General features: G+C 47.4%; 1 protein-coding gene across 3 annotated transcripts in view; it reads right to left on the bottom strand.

Moving 5' to 3' along the window:
* Positions 1-18,191, bottom strand: part of SOCS7 (suppressor of cytokine signaling 7) — a 31,692-nt gene extending 13,501 nt beyond the window's left edge. The window contains exons 1-7 of one of the 3 annotated variants that reach the window (XM_035026980.1): positions 17,047-18,191; positions 9,708-9,772; positions 6,481-6,585; positions 5,935-6,036; positions 4,940-5,070; positions 4,255-4,423; positions 1,810-1,938 (exon numbers count right to left, since the gene is read on the bottom strand). In XM_035026980.1, the coding sequence (XP_034882871.1) occupies positions 1,810-1,938; positions 4,255-4,423; positions 4,940-5,070; positions 5,935-6,036; positions 6,481-6,585; positions 9,708-9,772; positions 17,047-18,011 (1,666 nt within the window). In that variant the 5' untranslated portion in view covers positions 18,012-18,191. The remainder of the gene's footprint in view (positions 1-1,809; positions 1,939-4,254; positions 4,424-4,939; positions 5,071-5,934; positions 6,037-6,480; positions 6,586-9,707; positions 9,773-17,046) is intronic. The other 2 variants (XM_035026981.1, XM_035026982.1) reach the window with 2 other exon arrangements.
* Between the last annotated feature and the right edge of the window lie 4,617 nt (positions 18,192-22,808).

The following is a 22,808-nucleotide window of genomic DNA, read 5'->3' as shown; positions in this document are numbered from 1 at the left end:
TTCCTCATAGGTCCTAAAAAGACACCCTCCACTAATAAACACACTTCTGACTTCCTTATGTAGTCTCCACAAGTCTCAGCAAACTCAGGTTTCAATTTGCTTGCTGTTATCTTTTCCCCAGTAACAGACTGGTAGCAAATAAAGCACAGGATTTGGAGTCAGCTGAGCCTGGGTTTGAACTCTGACTTCAGCACTGATCAGCTAAGTGACTTCACATTTGAGCCTCAGCCTCAGTTTCTTCACTGTCAAATGAAAATGGTCTTATCTATAAATAGACCAATCTATTAGCTAACTTTGGGTTGTTGTAAGAAATGAGAGCTGTTCAAATAAAGAACCTGACAAAGTAATTGGCACAGGATACACAGTCAATAAACAGTAGCAACTGTTACAAGTTCTAACCCTTACCAATGTTAAGAATCTTAGTTAAAATTTCTGCAGACAGGGCACATTTGTAGAATGAAATGAGCTTATAGCAGAGTCCAAGTCTCTCAAATACTCTACAAGTAGATACATGCTCCAGACTCCAGAATCCTCTGAGAGGATTTCCCTGGTTCACCCATAAAAAGAGCTGCTTCCCCTGCCCTTGTCAATCACCCACCGCTGACTGCCATGCCTTGTACTGAGTTCTACATGTGCTCTTGCCTTTATCTTCCTACCTGTCCTCTCTCTGAGGCTATGAGGGTAGAAATATGGCTTATTTTTGATACTGAGTTACAGAATAAATGTCTGTTAAATAAATAACCTCCAAAAGCCACGAACTTTAAAAATTACTAAAGAGTCAATTCCTATAAGAAAGGATTCTAACTTTTCCCTTTAACCAAGTCAACTGCATGAGACCCAACTGTGTTGACAGCGCTGAGGCAAATACGAAATGAAGTGAGAATTAATACAGTTCTCACCCTGTCATGCCTTATTTAAATCACCAAGATTATAAAACGCATTCCTGTAACCTGGCTCAATCCTGTTACTGATGTTCTGCCTGGGGCTCCCCTGGAACTTCTTTTTAAAGCAATTTCTTGGCACACAGTTTGTCTAAGAATCTCAATTTGATTCACTGGGAACGGATGAAGTTCTCATTTTAAGTTCTGTTTGTATCTTACAAATTCCTCAATTAATATGCTTGTCATTTCGCTTTTCCCCAACCCTATAAAAGCAGACAGACTCCTCCAAACCATCCCGTCTCTCCCTTTGGGAGAGATTAGATAGGTAGCTCCCTACTTTGTGGGCAGAAAGACTATATAACCACGCCGGCAAGGATGGGAACGGAACTTCCCAATGGTCCCAAATGGAGAGATGTCTTTATATTTAATGCTAGTAGAGATATACAACAAGAACTATCTACTCTTTAATAGCAAGTTTAGTACGAATGGACAAAATCCACAGCAGACTGTCATTGAATTCAGCCTCCTTGACACTCACCGTGGCCTTTCTAGTGAATACTCTTTTACCTTCCCTGTTCCCGTAGAAATGGCCTGAGCGAGTTCTCACCTCTTTGCTTCACATGGAAGCGTGAGATGCCTGGATCAGGGACAAGGAGATGCCTCTGAATGTTAAATATTCACATGACGCCTGGGCAGCAGAGGTGGGATCCATTTTCTCATTCGTGTGTTCAGAAAAGCAAAGATTCCTTCTCAGTATGTTGAAGGATTAATGTACAAGAGCAGGAGATTAACCACTGGACTCCAGGAAGAGCCAGGAAAAAGGACTTCAAGTAAGTGTGGTTTTTTCTGGGAGGCAGGGGGACACATTTTGATACTATAATGCATCATACCCAAGTAATTTATATAATTAATGTAACTCTAGCCTTACCTGGAACCCTGGATCTCAAGAAATAGAGGAACTTCCCATTCTTGGAGTGCATGATGGCTCTCTTAATGAACTCCACCACTGACTGACAGCGATCCTCAAACTTGGGGTGACACCACAGGCTGAAAGTTCCTGCCATGGTAAATTAGGGAGAGGTAAAGATGTAAAAACTTACTTTTAAAACATCTGGGAAGCTCACTTAAACATTGAAACGATTCGCAATTCTGGGAGGGTCGTTTGTGGGCAAGCTGTCAGACAGAGGTCCCTGAAGACGCCTGGTCCTGTTTGCCCCACAATGAATGGAAAGGAAGAAATCACCTTTAATAAGACATTAGTATGAACCCTAATCCTTAAATCACAGACCATAAAAAAAAGACTGCCACAGCAAAAGCCAGTTGAAATGCCATCCCCTCAAGAAACTCTGTGTTCAAGCATTCATGGAATAGTTGAGGCAAGAAAGGAAGAGTGGTTTTGCAAGTCTCACTCATTCATGTGTTATGCACAAAACATCAAATTCTAAGTCTTTTCTTCTTTAACTTCTAAATTCACACCCCCCCACAGTATGTTGCAAAGATCCCACCCCAAAATTTTAGAGTCCCAAAAGCAAAAGGGAAACTGAACTCCCGTGACTAAAAACAAACCAAAAACTCAAGCACTAAATGCAAAGGAATCACCCACAAAAGGGACGGAATCCAAGAGAACTACAGATTTGAGTCTCTCTAGCTACTCTTACAGTGTCACTTAAAAAGACGAAGACAAATGCTCCATTGCAAACTGGCAACTGAAAGACCCACAAGGCTTCTATTAAAAATTCCATTTATTCGAGGAAGAAAAGCCCCTTTGAACAAAAAGTAACTGGAGCATCATTTGAAGGTTCTCTCCTTACCAGCCTCTTCTCTATCAGGGACCTTAGAGGTCAGGCATTTATTCCTCATTCTCATGGCCTAGTCATTCATCATTTTCATAGATTTATAAAAATACTTCATTTGAGGGGCGCCTGGGTGGCTCAGTCGTTAAGCGTCTGCCTTCGGCTCAGGTCATGGTCCCAGGGTCCTGGGATCAAGCCCCGTATCGGGCTCCCTGCTCAGCGGGAAGCTTGCTTCTCCCTCTCCCACTCCCCTTGCTTGTGTTCCCTCTCTCACTGTGTCTCTGTCAAATAAATAAATAAAATGTTTTTAAAAAAAAAAAAGTACTTCATTTGAAAATGCTTTACTTTGCATGGTGTTTTTCTGCTGGTTTGATTTTGGCCTTTGGAAATAGCAGGAGAGGGGGCAGCAGGCTAGGCCACAGCTATCTAACTAACTCTCAGGTCTGTGGACTGAAGGGCCTCTCTTCATGCACCTTTAAGGCAGGGGTGAGGACAGAGGAAACCATGGACAAAGCTATGCTGGCCTAACACACTACTTCCTGCCCCACATGAGAAGCAAACCAAATATATACAGCACAACATGGCTGACAGCAGAAAAGACACGGTGGGGGCTGAGAAGAGCCTGCAAGAGACTCTGGCTTGTGAGCCTGTGGCTAACACAGCTCGTTTAAGGCTGATCCCTGAAACTCCCCAAAGTTCTCTCCACTTTTCAAATTTGTGACACAGGCAGTTATTTGGACAAAGGACGTAGTACCCAGCCCCGCCACTGCTGACCGTCACGAGTTTCTGGCCCAGGACAAACACAGAATGCCACGATGCAAAGTCAATCCAGACAGCAGGGTTGAACAAATCAGCTTCTATACACGAGCGCAGCATTCAGCACCAGCTGACCACAGAGGAGGAGGGACCCCCCAGGAAGCAAGGCAGATACTCTAAAGCATGTTGATCCCACAAAGTCTCTGAGTTCTGATGACTATTTCCTAAGAGACCACATAGGTGACCTAAAGAAATGATCACCATGCTGTCTGACAGGAAGAGCCGATGTGACTCTCAGGCAAAGAAATTCACTACAGGACGGTCACAGGATGAACACCAAATTCTCCTCTTTGTGTATAGGATTTAACAGAAGTCTCTCTAGATGTTGTCTAATTATTTTTTCTTTATGAGATATAGATACAGCAGTTACCTACATGGGGTGAAAGTTGAAGCAACATCACGCGTTAAGTCTAATTACGAACAGAGCTTGGGAGAATTTGTGGAATGGTCCTAGGTTATCTCTTCCTTCTACCAAGAGAATTCTACTGGCTTTGCTCTGTTTGACAGTCTTGTTCAGGCCCTCCTCTTTTGGAGAGAAATGCTGAGAATACTTTTCAACAGAACCCTCACCTTCCTCCCTACCCCTGCCAACATTGCTTCTAGGACTGAAACCAGTACCCATAACAACATTCAACGGAGTATGAGATTTTCCTCCCTATCCGTAGTTCCACTTCTATAAAACCTTCCCGCAAAAAGGCCAGATAGCAAGAGTAGAGACCGGCAAAGGGGGAAGAAGGCTTTCCCCAAACGGCAGCACCTCTTACCTCTGTAGTGCTCCATTCTCGTGTGGTGGGTGATACCCTGTGACCGGAAACTGAGGCTCAGGATGTAACGAGGATCAGAGCTATCTCGTACCAGGAAAGAGCCATCTGGCTTCCCTTTCAGCTTCATCTCTGCATCTTCCCAGTTCATGGGTCCCCAGTACCAACCACACTATCAAAGACAAGAAGTGGTCAAGTACTTCACAGCATGGGGGGAAAGTGCACGTTTTCAGCACAATCGATTTTACTGCAGGAGAATCCCCACCCTCCCATCACTTCCAAAACATTTCACTAGGTAAGAGCTGCTAAGAGTGTCTTAACCATTAGCAATGAACAGCAGGCTCATTCATTTTAGCCCTCCAGAGTAACAGAAGAATAAGCTTACAGTCCCATTACCAGGGCTCTACAAAGAAAAGGAGAGGGAACTGGGTCAGTTAATCTGTCAAACTAAGCTTCCACTAAGTAAACAGTTCTCCACATCCGTTCTTCACCACATTCAAATGTTTTTCTCCAAGATTCCATTTTACAACGTCCCTTATGGAATTGATCATAGCAGCATATTGCTTTGGCACTGTAAATATAGAGGCAAGAGAACTACTCTTCTTCTAAAAATAAGACAAGGAGAGCCCAGGACAGAAGAAGGAGAGTGGGAGAGGAGGCCAGCCGCCAGTCTCCGGGCACCGCCTACCTTCTCCAACTCTCGAAGGCTGGCGGCAAAGCTGCTTGAGTCGGGCCGGTAGAGCGGACACTGGAGATGCTGGGGGGGCTGGCTGTGCAGGGATTCAGCTGCTCGGATGGGAGCAATCCGGGGAAATGCATCTGCCGGGCAAGAGAGTGGTGGTCACTTGTTCACCCTCCCAGCTCCCAAGCACAAGCAGACCCTCCCCGCAAAACAGAGATGCTAACTGAAGAGGGGCAAGGCATTAGAAGCTAAGCTGGAAAGGGTGGACGCCAAAGCAGTGGAAAGGAGCTGGATGGGCTGTAACAAAAAGCTGTGTGGGCTCGTGTAAGCTGTGAAGGATGGGTGGGGGCGTTTGACCCCAAGAGAGGGCTAGGGGAGCTGCTCACTAACCTGACTAAGGTGACTACTTCATGGGCTTCACCAGCCTAGAGCGATTCCAGCTTCTCCCACCTCGAGGTGAAGCGCCGGTAAAGCAGCCTTGGAAATAGTGACTCGCTTACTTGCCCAGGAAGAGGAACGATTTTGCCAGGCAAGTGGAAAAGAATGCCGATTTCATTCATTTTACTCCTTGGGGACTGGAGGCTGGCAAAGCAGGTATGGGCTACTAAATGCTTGGTACTTATTTACAAGGCTGCAGTAAATACTAAAAGCTTAGAAACACCAGAGAACTCTGAAAACTTTAAACCTCCTCACCATTTGGAAATTAAGGCAGTCTCCTAAGTGAGATCTACTCAGAGACCGCAAAGCAGGTTCGGCAGCAAAGAGGTGAGAAATTTAAGTCTTTTATCCCAACAAAAGTCAGATTCACCTCCACAGGGAAAATGGGTTAGAAAAACCAGTTCTTGGCCTCAATTCCAAGGAGTTCTAGCCCAGCCAAGGGGATAAGATTTAAGCTTTCTCATAAGTCCTATTATTTCCATAAATAGACGTCTCCCATCCTTCAAGAGTATATCACTTTGTACTCCCAACTTTTACAAGGCTTGCCTCTAAACTAAGCTAACCTGGGGCATGGGGTGGAGGAGGCGGAGGTAGGGGGAAAGACTGCAGGGAAGACCCCATCGGAGCCACAAGGACAGATGTAGGCAGCGTCCCACTGATATCATCTAGAAGAGAGAACAGAAGCAAGAGGTTCAGAAATATGAGCACAGATGAGTGAGGTGAAGCAGAGGAGAGGGAGAAGGATCATCAGGCTGCCCTCTGGAGCAAGATGGCCTGACCTTCACCCTGTCTTTTTGCATAGAGGCAACAATCATCTTAACCTGGTTTCCTTTGTTGAAAGCAGAAATGTAAGGATATTCCTAAAGCAGTCTACTAGCAGTAGATTCAGGGCAAGATAAATACAGGTCTAATCAACGTATGGACAGTAAATGTTACAGCATGCAGGTAAGAAACCCATTTAACTGCTTAGGGAGATGATAAGGGTGCTGAGAAAGGGACAGGGAATAATTGGGTCATTATTAGAAACCAGTCCTGGAAAAGAACAACAGGTTTCTAGAGCTCACCCCCTCCCACTAGGGCAAGAAGGCAGAGAAGGGCAGAGACTATACCTAGGAGGCTGAGGCTTCTCCTCGGAGGAGGAGGGGGAGTTGGAGGGTGTGGAGAGGTCAGGCCCCGCTGAGAGATGTCCACGTCCACAAGTGACACAGTTTCACCTGAGGGATTCACAGACCAAGCATGTTACAGAAGCACCTTGCCCGTAGCTGAAGTCGAAAGCAAAGGAAAGCAAAGGGCAAGCAAGGGAGGCTAGGGGTCTCTGGCTCTCAAAAATCTCAAAACCTAATGCTTCCCAGAGCTGGAATCACCCCCAAACACCTGGGAAGTCAATTTTAAATTCTATCATTTCTTGGTCCTGTTAAAGGTCAAGGATTCTTTAGGACAGAAACATGGGATTAACAGTGGAAAGACCAATTAATTGTGGTTGTGCCACTGACTACGTAACCTTAACAAGGGCTCTTTATTCAAATGGAACTCACAGCATTTATGTTTACAGATGTGTGTACCAATTTCTGCCTTAGGGAGCAAGGCAAGCAGCTTGTTACAAGTCCAAATGGACATGGAAAGCAAGTGCCAGAAAAATGTAAGAACTGCATGGTAACCTGAATGCAGATAAAGGTCCCAAGGTGAGCCCCAGCTTCTTCCTAAATGGCTTTCTACATCTAGATTTTCCAGAATATTCACTCATAAGAGAACCAACCATTTCACATATCAACTGATTCTTTTTTTTTTTTTTTTTAAGATTTTATTTATTTATTTGAGACAGAGAGAATGAGAGAGAGAGCACATGAGAGGGGGGAGGGTCAGAGGCAGAAGCAGGCTCCCTGCTGAGCAGGGAGCCCGATACGGGACTCGATCCAGGGACTCCAGGATCATGACCTGAGCTGAAGGCAGTCGCTTAACCAACTGAGCCACCCAGGCGCCCTATCAACTGATTCTTAATAGCTAAGGCTACCAAGGCCAAAAAGTGCATTTATAATCCTAATAATGAACTACTTCCACAGTCAGCCAAATCAGGTAAGCTCCAGTGGAGCTTGATGGGGGATGGCACATGGTTTCTCCTATTTCCTGCCTATCATGCAGTTCTGTTCTCTGCATATACCCTCCTTCTTGCGATCCAAGCCCATCTACCCTCTCTCCTCTTCAGTCACCAGAGGGAAAAGGGTATTATATAACAAAGACTGACTGACAAGTTTTGGTAGGTCTGACCCACAGGGGGAGGACTCTCAAGATTTCTCTAATTTGGCCCTTCGGGTGTTACTTCCAACAACTTTTTCTCATTCAGGAGGCTGAATTAGCTCCTCAGCTAGAATTTTATTATTTCCCAATTAAGAAAATGAGGTAACCAATATCTCTAGAAGGCCAAGAGTTGGGCTTTCAGAATCTAATACACAGTTTTTTATAAAGGTCTTGAGCACTAATTAAGATAAGCAGAAAAGCTCTGCCAGGGGGACCTGGCTGGCATAGTCAGTAGAGCATGTGACTCTTGATCTCAGGGTCATGAGTCGAGCCCCATGTAGGGCGCAGAGTTTACTGAAAGAAAGAGGGGTGCCTGGGTGGCTCAGTCATTAAGCGTCTATCTTCGGCTCAGGTCATGATCCCAGGGTCCTGGGATCGAGCCCCGCATCGGGTTCCCTGCTCTGCAGGAAGCCTGCTTCTCCCTCTCCCACTCCCTCTGCTTGTGTTCCCTCTCTCGCTGTGTCTCTCTCTGTCAAAATAAAATAAAAAATAAAATCTTAAAAAAAAGAGAGAGAGAGAGAGAGACAAAGAAAAAAAAGAAAGCTCTACTAAAAGTCATCAGTGGAAGCTCTGGGAAGCTGGGCCCAGACTCATCACATAGCTTAGTAACTGAGAGCCTAGCAGCCCAGAGCAATGCAGTGAGCCCAGACAAGTGTGTTTCCTGAAGGGTCAGAGATCTGGACGATAGGTATATCACTTACTTTTTTTTTTTTTTAAGATTTTATTTATTTACTTGAGAGAGAGAGAGAGAGAGCACGAGCGGGGGTAGGGACAGAGGGAGAAGGAGAAGCAGACTCCCCGCTGCGCAGGGAGCCCGATGTGGGGCTTGATCCCAGAACCCTGAGATCATGACATGAGCTGAAGGCAGATGCTTAACTGACTGAACCAGCCACGTGCCCCTAGGTATAGCACTCAAGTAAAACATGTAATTAAAAAAAAAAAAGATGTAATTCAAGAGAGCTAAGGCTGTCTGAAACAGGAACACCAAACCTGAAAGTACAAATGTGGGTGAGCGTTCCTTACTTTAAAGAGGAAACAATTATTAACGAGAAAGACATGCTGCCACAGGGCAGGATTCTTTAATTCTGGGCTTCGGGTAAGAACAGAGGCCTCCCTCTCCACCTGTGCCTATTGCAGACACCAACTCACTTCTTCTGACATCTCACGGTGGTCTATGCAGTAACGGGGGTCCCACTAGCCTGCTGAACATCTTCTGGACATGTCCATTCCTAAATCATAATTCTTCCTGTCATCTTTTCGAGGGATACAACCTCCAAAGGAGTTTGAAGTTAGGAATTTTTGGTTGGGCCACAAACAATGAGGAGTACTCATTCCCGAGACTGGAGGCAGAGTGCTAAAGACCTTCTCTACCACTTACTTAAGCAGGAGCTCCATATATGACTGACAAACGAAAAGGCTCCCTATCTGAACAAGATCCCCATTAAGGAGAAGGCAGTTGCCCAAAGGATATTCAAGCACTTTCCTACTTGAGCAACTGTGTTCCCTGCTGCAATAGGAAAGACTTAAATTAGACACAGTGAAGAACTCTAACAGCTGCAAGAACTCCTGGCCCCTAAAATGGGTAAGACAAGAGTTCACATAATCCCCTTTGCCCAAAGTCTTTAAAAATAGACCAGATAATCGTGGATCATGTTTATTAGATCATCCATGAACTCCCTTGGAAGTAGGAACAGGAATTGTATGACTTCTAGAGAGTCCTTTATGCACTCTGAGCCTATAAATTTGTAATTCCTACTTTTAATTTATACGTGATGGCCCTGAACGAAGCACTGCGCACCTGCCAGGGCTACCTAATGACCTGCAAGCAGTCTCTGTCTCCAACTAATAAGCCTCCAAAGTCAAGAACACATTCCACACCATAAAAATAGCCTCACCCCAACCCCAGCAGGCATGGAATGAAGGAAGTGGCTGCAGGCCCGCCAGAAGCTCGCTCTGCGGTGCATCTGCAAGTGTCCCCGGACAGGTCTCAGAACACTCCTGCTTTCGTAGGTCAGAAGAAAAAGAGAGCGATCACCCTTACCTGTGAACAGGGGGCTGAAGGAGACCGGAGAAAAGGCACTTTGAGTTCTTGTCAACCTGGGTTTCCTAGGGGGTGAGAGAGCACACAGAGAATATAAGGGAGGATGGGGGAATGAACACATACACATTTAAGCCACTACGACACTCAATTCTAGACGCACTGAAAAACCAAGCAAATCCTAGTCACTGTCAACAACACTTTTGTAATACAGCCTAAAATTTAAAGGGGGAGAATGAAATAATTCAGGCAATTTCTTAAATAGATTTGGCTACAAAGTTTAGCCTACAAAGCCATGAGAAATCCCTTTGGATCTCTCCACACCCAGAATAATGGAAGAGTAAAACACCTTGAGTGGTAATTAGCAAGTCCATTTCTAGAGGAAGGAAGTCAGATGCAAGGCTGATTTTCATAATAAGGGAGCCAAGAAAATGGCTCTTGACCTGAGCAGGTGTCCTATCGGAGCAAACACTTTCCCTATGGCCCTGCCCCAAGGTGCAGGAGGTCCCAAAGGGAACCAGGGAATAGATTTGGACTTGAGAATGGCATAAGAAGCACAGGCAATGTTCAACCACTAAGATCCCTGATTTCTACACAAATGCCCTGAGCCATGGTACAAAGCCATCAGCTAACAAGGGGGCCCCCTCAGGTTCAGGGCTCTGCCCGGCTCCCAAAGAAAATGGCCCTTCCCCTCTCTGAGTGGCAGTCACATGGCTCTCCCCATGACTTCTTGATCCTGCTCCGGGGAGCCAGCTGGAAAACCTAGATCTCCTGTGAAAAGATACACCAAAGGTAACTTCACTTTGTACCAATTTCAACTGGCTTTTCAGTGAGAAATGAAAGAAATCCAAAAGACTCTGACAAAGACTTTCTGGCCAGAAATGTGCTAAGCTCAAAAACCTCACCTCAGGCTGACTGAATTGACTACAAGGGAAAGAACTTGCAGAAGTGATAAAAATATGCTCTATCTGCACTGTGGCAGAGCTTATATGACTGCATATCCTTGCCAAAACTAACAGAACCGGACACCTAAAAAAAAAAAAAAAAGGTGAATTTTAGGCATCATAAATTATACCTCAACAAACCAGACTTAAAAAAGAAAAAGGAAAAAACCCACGAATTGAGTGCCTGACTCTAGGCCTTATACCTGGCTCACCTTCCAAAATTACTCTCACCCAAAGGACTAAATAAAACTTCAAAGGCACCAACAGAGAAGCTGCACAGAAAATCCAAAATGAAACCCTATTTAAATTATTTGACTTTGGAAGATCTTTACGCATTTGTTTTAACACAGACGTCTAAGCTTCTCGAGACTCCCTTCAAACAGAAATTCAAAACCATACTGGGAAGACCTTACTCAGAAACAGCCAAGACGCTGGATTCCTATCTCACACTCCCTCTGCAACTTCTTCGATGCTGAGACTTCTCATCTAATGGTGGTGCTCCCTGTACCTGCCCCACCCAAGGCACACACAGGAGACAGGGCTGCATTAAAACACGACAGGAAGGGGCGCCTGGGTGGCTCAGTCGTTAAGCGTCTGCCTTCGGCTCAGGTCATGATCACAGGGTCCTGGGATCGAGCCCCGCATCGGGCTCCCTGCTCCGCGGGAAGCCTGCTTCTCCCTCTCCCACTCCCCCTGCTTGTGTTCCCTCTCTCGCTGTGTCTCTCTCTGTCAAATAAATAAATACAATCTTAAAAAAAAAAAAAAAAAACAAACCACGACACAACCACCCAGACTCCTCTGTTTAGAAAAGTTGACCCTGACCGTCTGCAGCTTAGTTCCAACACTCCAGGGGGCTGGAATGGAAAGGTAATTCTGCTGGACATGAACTTTAAGACTGAAGAGCTTCCAAGCTGATTTTTATTTGATAACTTGTGGGTCCAACATTAAACCCAGCAAGTAGAAACCTAAAGCACTGGCCTCTCAAAGGGTTCACACCTCAGCCATTTGGCCGTTTGCCTCTTTTCAAAGGAAGCTGCATTACTCTGCCATCTGCCCATGCTGGGGACGAGGCTCCTCAGTGCCAAGCGCTGAAGAACGGCAGTACCCAAATGCACACATCTTGCGGGGGCTCATCTTCTCCCCCACCCCCGGCATTCTGCAGAAGAAAATCATAGTTTCTAGGATCTAGAAAAAGAAATACATCAGAATCTGAACACAGGCAGAGCCATTTGAGAGCCCTGGGATGGCTTTTTCTGGCAAATAAGGGGGCCTCGGGGCTGGATGCTTGAAGAGGTAGAAGGTCTAGAGGGCTGATAGGCTAATAATAAAAATAAGTGCTTCCTTCTCTCTTCAGGTAGACGCTGTCTAACTAAAAATCCAAAGCAGTTTCTGTCTCAAGGATCCTGAGAGCATTCTAATGGCAGTCATTCATGAAAAGACCAATCTAGACAACTATAAAAAACAAAGCAAGGGAACAATTAACATAAAATTGAGGATGGTGGTTACGTGGGGGAGGGAAGAGATGTAATCAGGAAGCAACACACAGGGGTCTTCAAAGATACTGATAACATTCTATTTGCTAAGCTTAGTGGTGGGTACCCAAGTATGCAATTCATTATTATTATAGTACATACACTTTATGTATCTCCTTTTGTAGACATGAAGCATTTAAAACGATAAAAGCCCATCTAAGCTGGATGTGCCGTTTTGGGAAAACAACATGAATGATTCAGCTCCGGTAACATTTTTAACTAACCCTTCCATACTACATTCCCATGTTATTTTATTCTTCCCCAGATCATCCTGACAAGCATTAGGGTGCAAAGTTAAGTCATTCTAACTCTGCCAGTGGGCCACTTGCATCTTAGCGGCAGAAAGACTTGCGAGGTAGGGTGGGGTAGGATCTGGTGGGCTATACCTCAAGTGGCAGAAAAGGACAGAGGCAGCAGAAGACCTGAGGCAAAGGTCTTCTTTGGGGCTAGCAGTCCTTTGTGTCAGCTACACCATTGCTTCTGCTACAGATGACAAACAGAATGCCTGTGTCCACTTCCACTCTGCAAACTACTAACTGGACGGCAACAGATCCGTGGGATAAAATGGGTTACAAACATTAGACTAGATGGGCCGACAGCACATTGATAAAACCAATGGCCACTTTTCAAATTCCTTGAAACCTAAAACCTAAACCATGAAATAACGATGTCCTCCCTCTCTCTTGTCCATAAACCCCATCTACTGATGTCCTAAGACTTAAACATGTCCTCTTCTACAGTAACTCCCAAACTCGGATGTCCAAATGCCAGGTTTGATGGCCACAATTTACCTCTGCGCCTGCCAGAGCACACGATGCCAAGTCAGCCAGCCCGTGCCATTTCCAACACGTCATAAGCCAGTGTCTGTTCATGTGCTGCAGGCACAAAAACCATGTGTTCATTTGTAGTTCCAATACACAGACATCTGTGCAGCAAGGTCAGATCCAAAACTCCACCATTTGCCAACTGAAGAACCTACGGAGGGAACTTCCGGGGAAAAGCCAAGAGGCGTGGTCCAACGTCTAAAACCTTGGAATGATTTTAGCAGGGAAAATGTTAAGGAGTGAAAGGCACAGGCTGGAATGGACAGAGATTTCCGAAACTAGGTTGCTCATTCCAAAAGATAAGATGCCAACCGCAACCACTTTGTGGCACGAGAGTTGAAAAGATCCATGGAGTATGGACCCAAAACCCAAACCCAAAGTCAGAACTTCCTCAGCACACACCACAAAATCATCTTGTTCTCAGCATGTCAGGCTATTTCTCAAACAGATTCCCTGAGACCTGAAGACCCGAGGAAACAGAAAAGGCTTTCTCGTGTCTGCCGGGTCTGTCCACGACAGCAGGGCCCCAGACTAATGCCAAGGCAGCCTGCCTCTCTTTCCAGAATTCTATCTTTTTTCCAAACAAATAGGAAACCACTACAGAACTGTCCTCCATTTTCCCACCTCACAATTACGAAGACTGCCAGTAATAATCTCAACTGTTAACTCGGAAAAAACAAACCTTGAAAAATGAACAAGGTACCCATTTCCAACCATGTATGTATTATGTGATGATTTTATTTTATTTTATTTTATTTTTATTTTTTAAAGATTTTATTTATTTATCTGACAGAGAGAGACACAACGAGAGAGGGAACACAAGCAGGGGGAGTGGGAGAGGGAGAAACAGACTTCCCGCCGAGCAGGGAGCCCGACGCGGGGCTGGATCCCAGGACCCTGGGATCATGACCTGAGCAGAAGGCAGATGCTTAACCGACTGAGCCACCCAGGTGCCCCTGATGTGATGATTTTAAAAGGTTAGAGCAAATGCTATTTCTCAGCAAATACAAAGGAAGACAATCATTTCAACATATGTGGAAAAGACAAGGGAACTTCACTGGTTTTCCTGAAATAGCAATTCTATATCACACCGAGGCCCTCAGGCATCAAGCCCAGCTCTTTGAATTCCAACATATGTGTGTTACAAGGCCTAGCCCAGTTCTCCAGAACAGAAACCTGATTAGTCGACGGGCCCATTTCTTCCTTCACTTGAAAAGGGTTCTCTAAGCTAATTCACACGAGACTTAAGACTCAGTATATCCAGGCAGGTCCATTTAGGACTCTAAAGCATCTGAAAGGAACTAAAGGTTTGCTACATGTTAAAATATGGAAACTATCAAGCCTTATAAAATGACGGCAGGAAGTACTTTCTAGTGATAGCTGTGGGAAGGGCAGATGTGGAAAAGGGCAAAGAGAACCATACCCAGAGGTTACTGAAAAGCCCCAAATTATACAGCAGAGATTGCAGAGACTCGTAATTAACTCCAACTAACAATAAGGGAGGTCATATACCTTCTGGCAAAAGACTGACATTTCTCACAGCCTCCAGGTCCTTACCAATCAAAACAAGAAAACAACCTAAAATTCCAAACTCATCCTTCTTCCCAACAGGGCGGACTTAGGAGGTGCAGATCCATAGAAATCACAACTACCCTAGCCAGACTTACCAAGTTTCTCACAGCTGCGAGGCTGCCAACAAGACTGGCACATAGTAAGCTGTGGAAAAGCTAACAAGCAAATCTAGCAGCACCAAATTCTAAGCATTAAAAAAAATTTACCAGTTCAATCTTATTCCTTCTCCTCCAAAAGCACAAAATATTCCATCTCAATTTCTCTTGTCTTCATTCAATTCCTACAAGGACAGGAACAAGACAAGAATCACTCCCATTTTACAGATGGAAAAAAAAAGAGGAAGCACGAAGAAGACAAAATTGGCCTACATTCCACAGATGCTGGAGTTGTAAGCAGAATCTAGATGTTCATGTTCTCTGTGCAACACACTGCCTCCTAATAGCAGTCAGCCAAACGTTCATACATAAATACCTAGCTCTTCTCCAATTCATCAGAAAAAGCCCTTGGACCAAAAAATGTAATTCTCCAGTGCCCTGAGCTAAGCTTCCGTGCAGAGCTACAGCCCAATTTGCTCTGCAGCAGAAATCTGTATTGTGCTTAGTGTGAGGGTTGGTAAAAGAGCAGCCAATGACCATTAAATTCTGCTTCCAAAGGCAAAAAACCGTATAATGTTATATGCCTTTTCCTCTTCCTAATCTATTAGACGTAGCAGCTAATTTCACGCCACACCTCATATTTGGCGTCTCTGGAATCTTAGACCAAGTCCTGGTCAATATGGAACAAAGGCAAGACAAACCACAAGAAAATTAGCAGTCTATCCTATGTCATTACCCACAGATTCAATCCTGCCCTCCCCCCATCTGATGAAAATTTCATCTATACTGGTAAGTGGAGCATCGAATGCAGAGCCTACAATAAAAATGCTGTTTCGGCAGCCACACATGTTTTAAGACCTGAGCTCCCAGCATAAGTTCACTGGGAAGCAAAGGCAGAAACACAGGTCGACCTGAGGGGGCAACACACATCAACCTACTGATTTCTTTAGGGAATTTGGGTTGGGTCTGATTCCCAAGATGATGCTCTGGCACAACTGTTCAGAAAGGGCAGCTAAGTCAAAATTGACCCACACTTTCCTCTTGGGGGCATGCAAACTCCCCTGAAAGGAGAGGTCCAAGGATGAGTGGTTCCCAGTCGAGGTCATACTTCAGGGTCATGTGGGAAGCTTTGTAGAAATTCAAACTCTTGGGCCCTCAGACATACTGATCTTTTCCCAAAGCTCCCCACGTGATTCTGGTACACAGTAAAGTTCTCAAATCTACTGGTCTACCCGTTCTTCAGCCTTGGGTTGTGGTTGCCAGTGTGTCTCAAGAATCCACCATATGGGGCGCCTGGGTGGCTCAGTTGGTTAAGCGACTGCCTTCGGCTCAGGTCATGATCCTGGAGTCCCTGGATCGAGTCCCGCATCGGGCTCCCTGCTCGGCAGGGAGTCTGCTTCGTCCTCAGACCCCATCCCCTCTCAGGTGTTCTCTCTCTCTCATTCTCTCTCTCTCAAATAATATAAATAAATAAAATCTTAAAAAAAAAAAAAAAGAATCCACCATATGAGCTGCACCAAAACCAATTCCAATCTTTGTTCAGAATCCACTCGGCGGTGCAAACCACAATGGCAGTTACCACAAGGGAAGTCTCACTTCTTGACACAAAAGTTGACAGCTTTTTAAACTAATATACAGACCTAACACTGAATGCCAGAGTGCTGTCCACCCTTCAGAAATGCAGAGGAAAAAAAAAATCGACGTCCAAGTTTGCAATATTCATCAACTGGCCTAGAACTCACGGACCCATGTCTATACCTCACACTTAGAATACTCGCATGGGCTTGAGAGCAAACTATTTTCTATTCTCCCAGACGGTGGTCAGCACACAGGCTTGAGATACCAAGTGTATCTAAGAAACCAACCAGGAAAGCATTAACATGTTGAATAGAGATACCCAAACAATTGCTGGCCTACAACTGCACGTGTGTCACATCATCTGTAGGCATGAGTGTGAAAGGGGTGGGGTAAACAGAAAGAATAATAAGCAAAATGGTTACAACACCAACTTTTTTGCCCCAAAGACCAAACATTTCCAGCAACCTCCCTACCAGATATAATGGTAGACAGACACCTTGGAAAACTTTAAAAGCCAGGCCAGGGTGGGGGGTGGGAGGATGGTTTCATATCATCTCCCAACTGGAGGGATGCTAACCAGCTGAGAAATGTCACCGGAGTGAACTTCCTAAGAGTGAAAACTGTTCCCCCAATTAGCTCTGACGGAACGGGCGATGTCACCACCTTTAGCCCTAAGTCTCTGGGCCTCCTTATGAAAAGCACATCCTAGAACTGTCAGAAGCATGGTCACAGCAGAATAAAAGGGAAATGAAACAAGACAAGGAGGTTTTGGCAGTCAGCCCCCCGGCCAGTCTCACCTCCCCGCGTCCAGCTCCCGGCCCGCAGAGCCTCCCATGTCTGTCAGGCTCGCAGCAGAAGTAGCCAGCTCTCCAGAAGGCCTCTTGCCGGCCCCATCCCCACCGCCGGAGCCGCCGTTGCAGCTCTTCGTGCGAAAGAGGCGACTGAGGCGGATTTTGAGGGAGCCCTTCCGAGAAGGGCCCGCCAGTGGCCGGAGGGGCCCGGGAGGAGGCGGGGGCGGGGGCGGGGGCTGCGGCTCCCCTCTACCCAAGCGCCCTGGGGGGACCAAGTCCTGCATCGGGAAGGGCACCGGGGGTAATTCAGGACCCGGGGGCTGCAGCAGAAGCCGGCCGCCCCCTCCTCCTCCGCGGCCCGGGCTGCTGAGCTCCTCTTCCGAGCAGCTGTTAGTCTCCAGGCTCTCGGCCTCCGACTCCAAGCCCTCCAGGACCAGCAGCGCGTCGCTCGTCTCCGTGGGGTCCTCCCCGGCCTGCGGGGCGGCAGCAGGCGGCTGGGGCTGCGGAGGGGGCGGCTGCGGGGGGCACGGGCACGGGCAGCAACCCCCACCGACCGTCTTGACCCCTGGCGCCGCCGGCTGCCCGAGCCCCAGAGCCGCCAACTGCGCCTCCAGTCCAGCCGCCGGGCCCCAGGTCCGCTCGAGCGCCAACCCCGGCGGCAGGGCCTTGGGGTCCAGGGCACAGCGGTGCCGGGGACACAGCAGTTCCGAGGGTCCCGGCTCCGGGGCCGCCTCCGCGTCCTCCTCCTCCGGCGGCCGACCCACGTTGCGGAACACCATCAGCTGCGGCGGCCGGGAGCCCCGCGGACCGGGCCGCGCGAGGAAGGGTGGCGGCGGGGGGCCATGGCCCGGGGGCGGCGGCGGCGGGCCTGGCTCGGGGGCCGCCTCTCCATAGCCGAGCAGGCGGCTCAGGACGCGGTACGAAGCGGCCGCCGCCGCCGCCTCGCCATCCCGGAGCTCGGCCCCCTGCATCGGGGAGAGGGAGGGAGGGCGGGCGGCTGGGAGCCGGGCTGGGGTGGGGACTAGGCCGGGCCCCGCCGGAGCCCCGCCCGCCGCGGCCCCCGGAGCGACAGCGCTAACGGCCGCCGCGGCCTCTGCCTCATAGAGGGGGGCGGGGGGCGCGCGGAGCCCAGCGCGAGCCCAGGCTGCGCGCCGCCGCCGCCGCCGAGGACCGCCCCCGGATAGCGTCACTTCCGGGAGGCTGTGACCACGCCCCCTCCCCAGGGCGTGCTAGCGCTGGCCTCGGCGGAGCGTGACGTTGAGTGCAGCCCGGGCCGCTATTGGCGGTGGGCGGCTTCTCGCCTGGCCGTTGGTCCCCTGGCCCGACCCTTGCTTTTTACTTCCCGGGCGCTGAGGCCGAAGCCGCCCCTCCCCGGTGCGGGGGGAGCGGCCGTGGAAAGCCTGGGTTGGTCCTGGCCGAGAGAGCGGCCGGCCTCTGGGAATACCTGTGATGTGGTCCCGCCTGTGCCGCTTGCTTGGTGTGACCGTGACCGAGTCATTTCTTCATTGACTGACTGTATCCCCGCTGGCTTCCAGTGAATGTTTGTGGAATGACACATGAATAATGTGTGTTCTAGAGCCAGGGGTGTGCTGATAAATGTTGAACAGCTGGCTCTCTGGGGGGAAGAGGGCATTACATGCATATATATATATATATGTACATAAGTTTATCATGGATTTTACTGATGTAAAGATTGTATAGCACACAATTTACAAATGATAACAATAGTATACGATTGCAAATTCTATATAACCAATTGATTCTCAAGAATCCTTTCATTGGCTTTGGTCAAACCCTTGTATGGGTGGCCAACCTGTGGTTTCAGTTGACCAAGGAATCGCAGCATGAAATGTTGGTTGATGTTTTCCTCAATGTCAGTGTAAGAGGAAAATGAAAACAATAAAGACGGTCTTAACTGGCAATTATGGGAGTGACTTGCTTGCTGAATCAGAAAACAGTTTTCAAATACTGAAAGAATATTCCCTTAATTTGGGGGGCGCCTAGGTGGCTCAGTCGGTTAAGCATCTGCCTTCCGCTCAGGTGATGATCCCAGGGTCCTGAGATGGAGCCCACCTTGGGGCTCTTTGCTGGGTGGGGAGTCTGTTTCTCCCTCTCCCTCTGCAACCCCTCCCCACCCCCGCTTGTGTGCTCTCTCTCCCTCCCCCCTCTCTCTCAAATAAATGAATAAAATATTTAAAAAAAGATTTCCTTAATTTTTGTGCTATTCACAATGTAATGGCTACAGGCATAACACATTAAATTTAAATCTGAATTACTAACTTTCCCTCCATCACTTTCTTAAATCTAGATAATCGACAAAACACTAAATCAAGGCCCTGATTTGTAGCATTTGCTGATATCCATGGTGTAAATACTCCCACCATGGCTGATTTCAATTTTCAGAACACAGAGTTACTGAACACGGAGTTAGAAAGAGATGAGCAGTAGCATACCCTTATGTAATAGTTTCATCGTGCAGCTACAATAACAACCCCAGGAACATAGGTAAAGAGTAATAGTAAAATTATTAGAAAGTGATGAGTTTTGAAAATATATTACCTTTATTTTAAACATTTAATTATAAGTGTGCATAATTTAATTTTGAATAGTGGCTGCGTTTCACAACTGGCTTGCAAATTCCTGAAATTTTAACAGTTGACTTTCATAGTCCTGTATGAGCCAGCTTCACAGCATCTTCATACCTCAGTTATCTCATCTGCAAAATAGGAATAAAGATGACTGCTTCACCTTCTTGCAGACATGCTGTGAAGATCAAATAAGAGAAAGCTTGCTGTGTAGAGGATACTGGACTGGAGGGGAGGGAGAGGACTGGACTGGAGACAGCAGGCCGGGAGATCAGCTAGGAAACTATTGTAATTGGCCCCTGAGAGATGTCGAGGGATGCAAGAGATAAGGAGGAACGATCAGCCAGCAGAACTTAGCAACTTTGTACCTGAGGGTGCACTGGAGTGAGGAGGGTATGAGTCCTGGAGCCAGAGAGAGCTTTTTAAAATGAAAATTTGTTGGGGCACCTGGCTGGCTCAGTCCGAAGAGCTTGCGACTCTTTATCTCAGGGTCATGAGTTCAAGCCACATGTTGTGTGTAGAGATTACTTAAAAATAAAATTAAAATAAATTGGGGCGCCTGTGTGGCTCAGATGTTAAGTGTCTGCCTTCGGCTCAGGTCGTGATCCCAGGGTCCCGGGATCGAGCCCCATGTTGGGCTCCTGGCTCAGCGGGGCACCTGCTTCTCCCTCTCCCTCTGCCTCTTCCCCTGCTCATGCTCTCTCTCTCTCTTTCTCTCTCTCTCTCTGTATCTCTGTGTCTCAAATGAATAAATAAAATCTTAAAAAAATTAAAATAAAAAAATAATAACATGGAAATTTGTCTATAACCCATGATTATAACCCTTTGTGGGTTCCCATTGTTCTTAGGCTGAAGAGAAAACCCCTTAAGGAGGCCTATGGGGTCCTGTGTGATCTGACCCCTGCTTCCATCTGGCCTCATCTCCCACCAACCTTCACTTTGTTCTCCCACCCCTGCAGTTCCACTAGCCCTGTGTGGGGCTCACACACATATGGCCATTACATAAGCTATTCCCTTTTCTTAAAAGGCTTTCTCCTTCTCTTTTTGCTTAGTAAACTCCTACTCATCCTTAAGTTGAACTCACTCCTCACTACCTCAGGGAAATCTCTCTGACTGGGTCCTTACTTCTCTCCACCTAGCTCCCAGGCCGCTCTTTTGTCACACTGACGAAACAGCTGTGATTTTTCATCTCTCCGTGGGGTTATTTGATTAAAATCTGTCTTCCCTACTAAGCTGTAAACTCCACAAGGGCAGGAGCCAGGTTGGCTTTTTGCCCATCATGGACTCTTCCCCATACCAGGGACGCTGCAGGGCACAGAGTGAACCATGGAAATATAAGCGTGGCATGGTTGTTCAACCTCATGCTTTGCAAGGGGCTCCTGATACAAACTCATGTCTAGTTCTGCACAGCACACCATCTTTCCTTGCCCGTGAAGAAACGGACGCTCAGAGAGTTATTTACCTAAGGTCACACAATTCGAAAAGGTACAGTGGAATTCAAAACCACCACTCTCCTTCAGCTCCCTGGCAGGTGTCACTCAGATTTCTGGAGAAAAGAAGAGAAATTGCTATAGGATCACAGAACACCGGAGGCTTTAGAAGACCCCCCAAGATGCCTGGTTGTCCCTGGAAAACCTCCCTAGCCCATGAATGCAAGGTCTGTAGCTCTGCAGCGCCCTCTGCTGTCCAGCTACTTTCTTGGCCTGGGAGGGAAGCTATGTCCCCACCTGGCGTGTCCCCATCTGGGGTCTTTCCACTGCTCCAGAGCACACAGAGGCACAGGACAACACACAGAAGCTCTTTCAAAGGCAGGGCAAGGAATACTGCCTTTCTCCATTTCCTTGAATGTCCAGGCCTGTAGCCCAGGTCCTGGGAAAAAGCACTGAAAATTCACCTTCAAGCAAAGGAAGTGTTATCTTGGGATTTGTGTGTGTTTGTTGAACAGGTCTTGTGTCTACACATATCTCTTTCACTGAGGCCCATCTAGGTGGTCCCTGAAGAGGTAGGACCCTAGTTTCAAAGGTTTGAGGAGAAAAGCCCAGAGAACTGAAACCGGTCCTGAGGTCACTTAGTCATTCAGCAATGGGCTCGGCCTCGGGACTGCAGTGATGAGGGAGATAGGGACCGTCCTTGCCCCTCTGGAGCTCGCCAGCTACTTTGAGTCCTAATCACACCATTTCCCGGGTGGATGACCAAGAACAAATAATCTAGTATCTTTGCACCTGTGTTTTATTGGCAAAAAATAGTTCAATAAAAATCCCCCCCAGGGGCTTTTGTGGGGGTTAAATGAACACTTACACAGAAATGCTAAAACATGACACAAACGTTAGTAGTTATTATTGTGAAAAGCTTCTTGGGGGACCAAAACAATTATTATTGTGTCTTCATACAATGTGTTTATGGCCCTCCACTAACAGTGACCAGTAAGGCCAAGAGCTTGGAATGGGTGTCTTTTCCCCTCCATCCCTCTCTCTTAGCACACAGAATCAGAGAGGCTGAGGAGAGAGCTATGCATGCGTCATAGGGGTCTGACTCCGCTCACCGGCTTCATGGCTTTGAGAAGGTCAGCTGCGCCGGCCTACAGTTTTAGTTTTGGTTTCCTTTTCTATCGGAGAAAGGCCCGAGCTAGAGGCCCTTCCAGTTCTGCCGTCACAGGGGTTCTGCTGGGGGGCCTGCCCTCAAGCCCCTCCTCTCCCTCCCACTCTGACGTTCCCACTTAGGATCCAACGCAGAATTGTTCGCAAAGCCTACCGGTAAAGGAAGGGGAGTTTCTAGAAACCACCACCCAACCCTTCCTGCATACAGTCACTGCTCCGGGACATCAAAGGTTTAAGGGAGTGGGCAGAGCAAGAGAGGAAGAAGCCAAGAGACAGCTTGTGTATGTGGGGCCAGCTCTCTGGGGGGTGGGGAGCACAGCAGTGATGTAAGACAGCAGGAAGAGGAAGGCAGGAGCGTTGTTCTATGGCTACCTGCAAGAATCCACACCCTGCTGGGGCACCTGGGGGGCTTGGTCCATTAAGCATCTGCCTTTGCCTCCGGTTGTGATCCCGGGGTCCTGGGATGGAGCCCTGGGTCGGGCTCCCTGCTCGCCGGGGAGTCTGCTGCTCCCTCTGACCCTCCTCCCTCTCATGCTCTCTGTCTCTCATTCTCTCTCTCTCAAATAAATAAATAAAATCTTTAAAT

The sequence above is a fragment of the Mirounga leonina genome, unplaced genomic scaffold (genome assembly GCF_011800145.1).
Source record: "Mirounga leonina isolate KUSES-001 unplaced genomic scaffold, KU_Mleo_1.0 Mir_200, whole genome shotgun sequence".
Taxonomy (NCBI): Eukaryota; Metazoa; Chordata; class Mammalia; order Carnivora; family Phocidae; genus Mirounga; species Mirounga leonina.
This window is presented reverse-complemented; position numbering and strand designations above follow the sequence as displayed.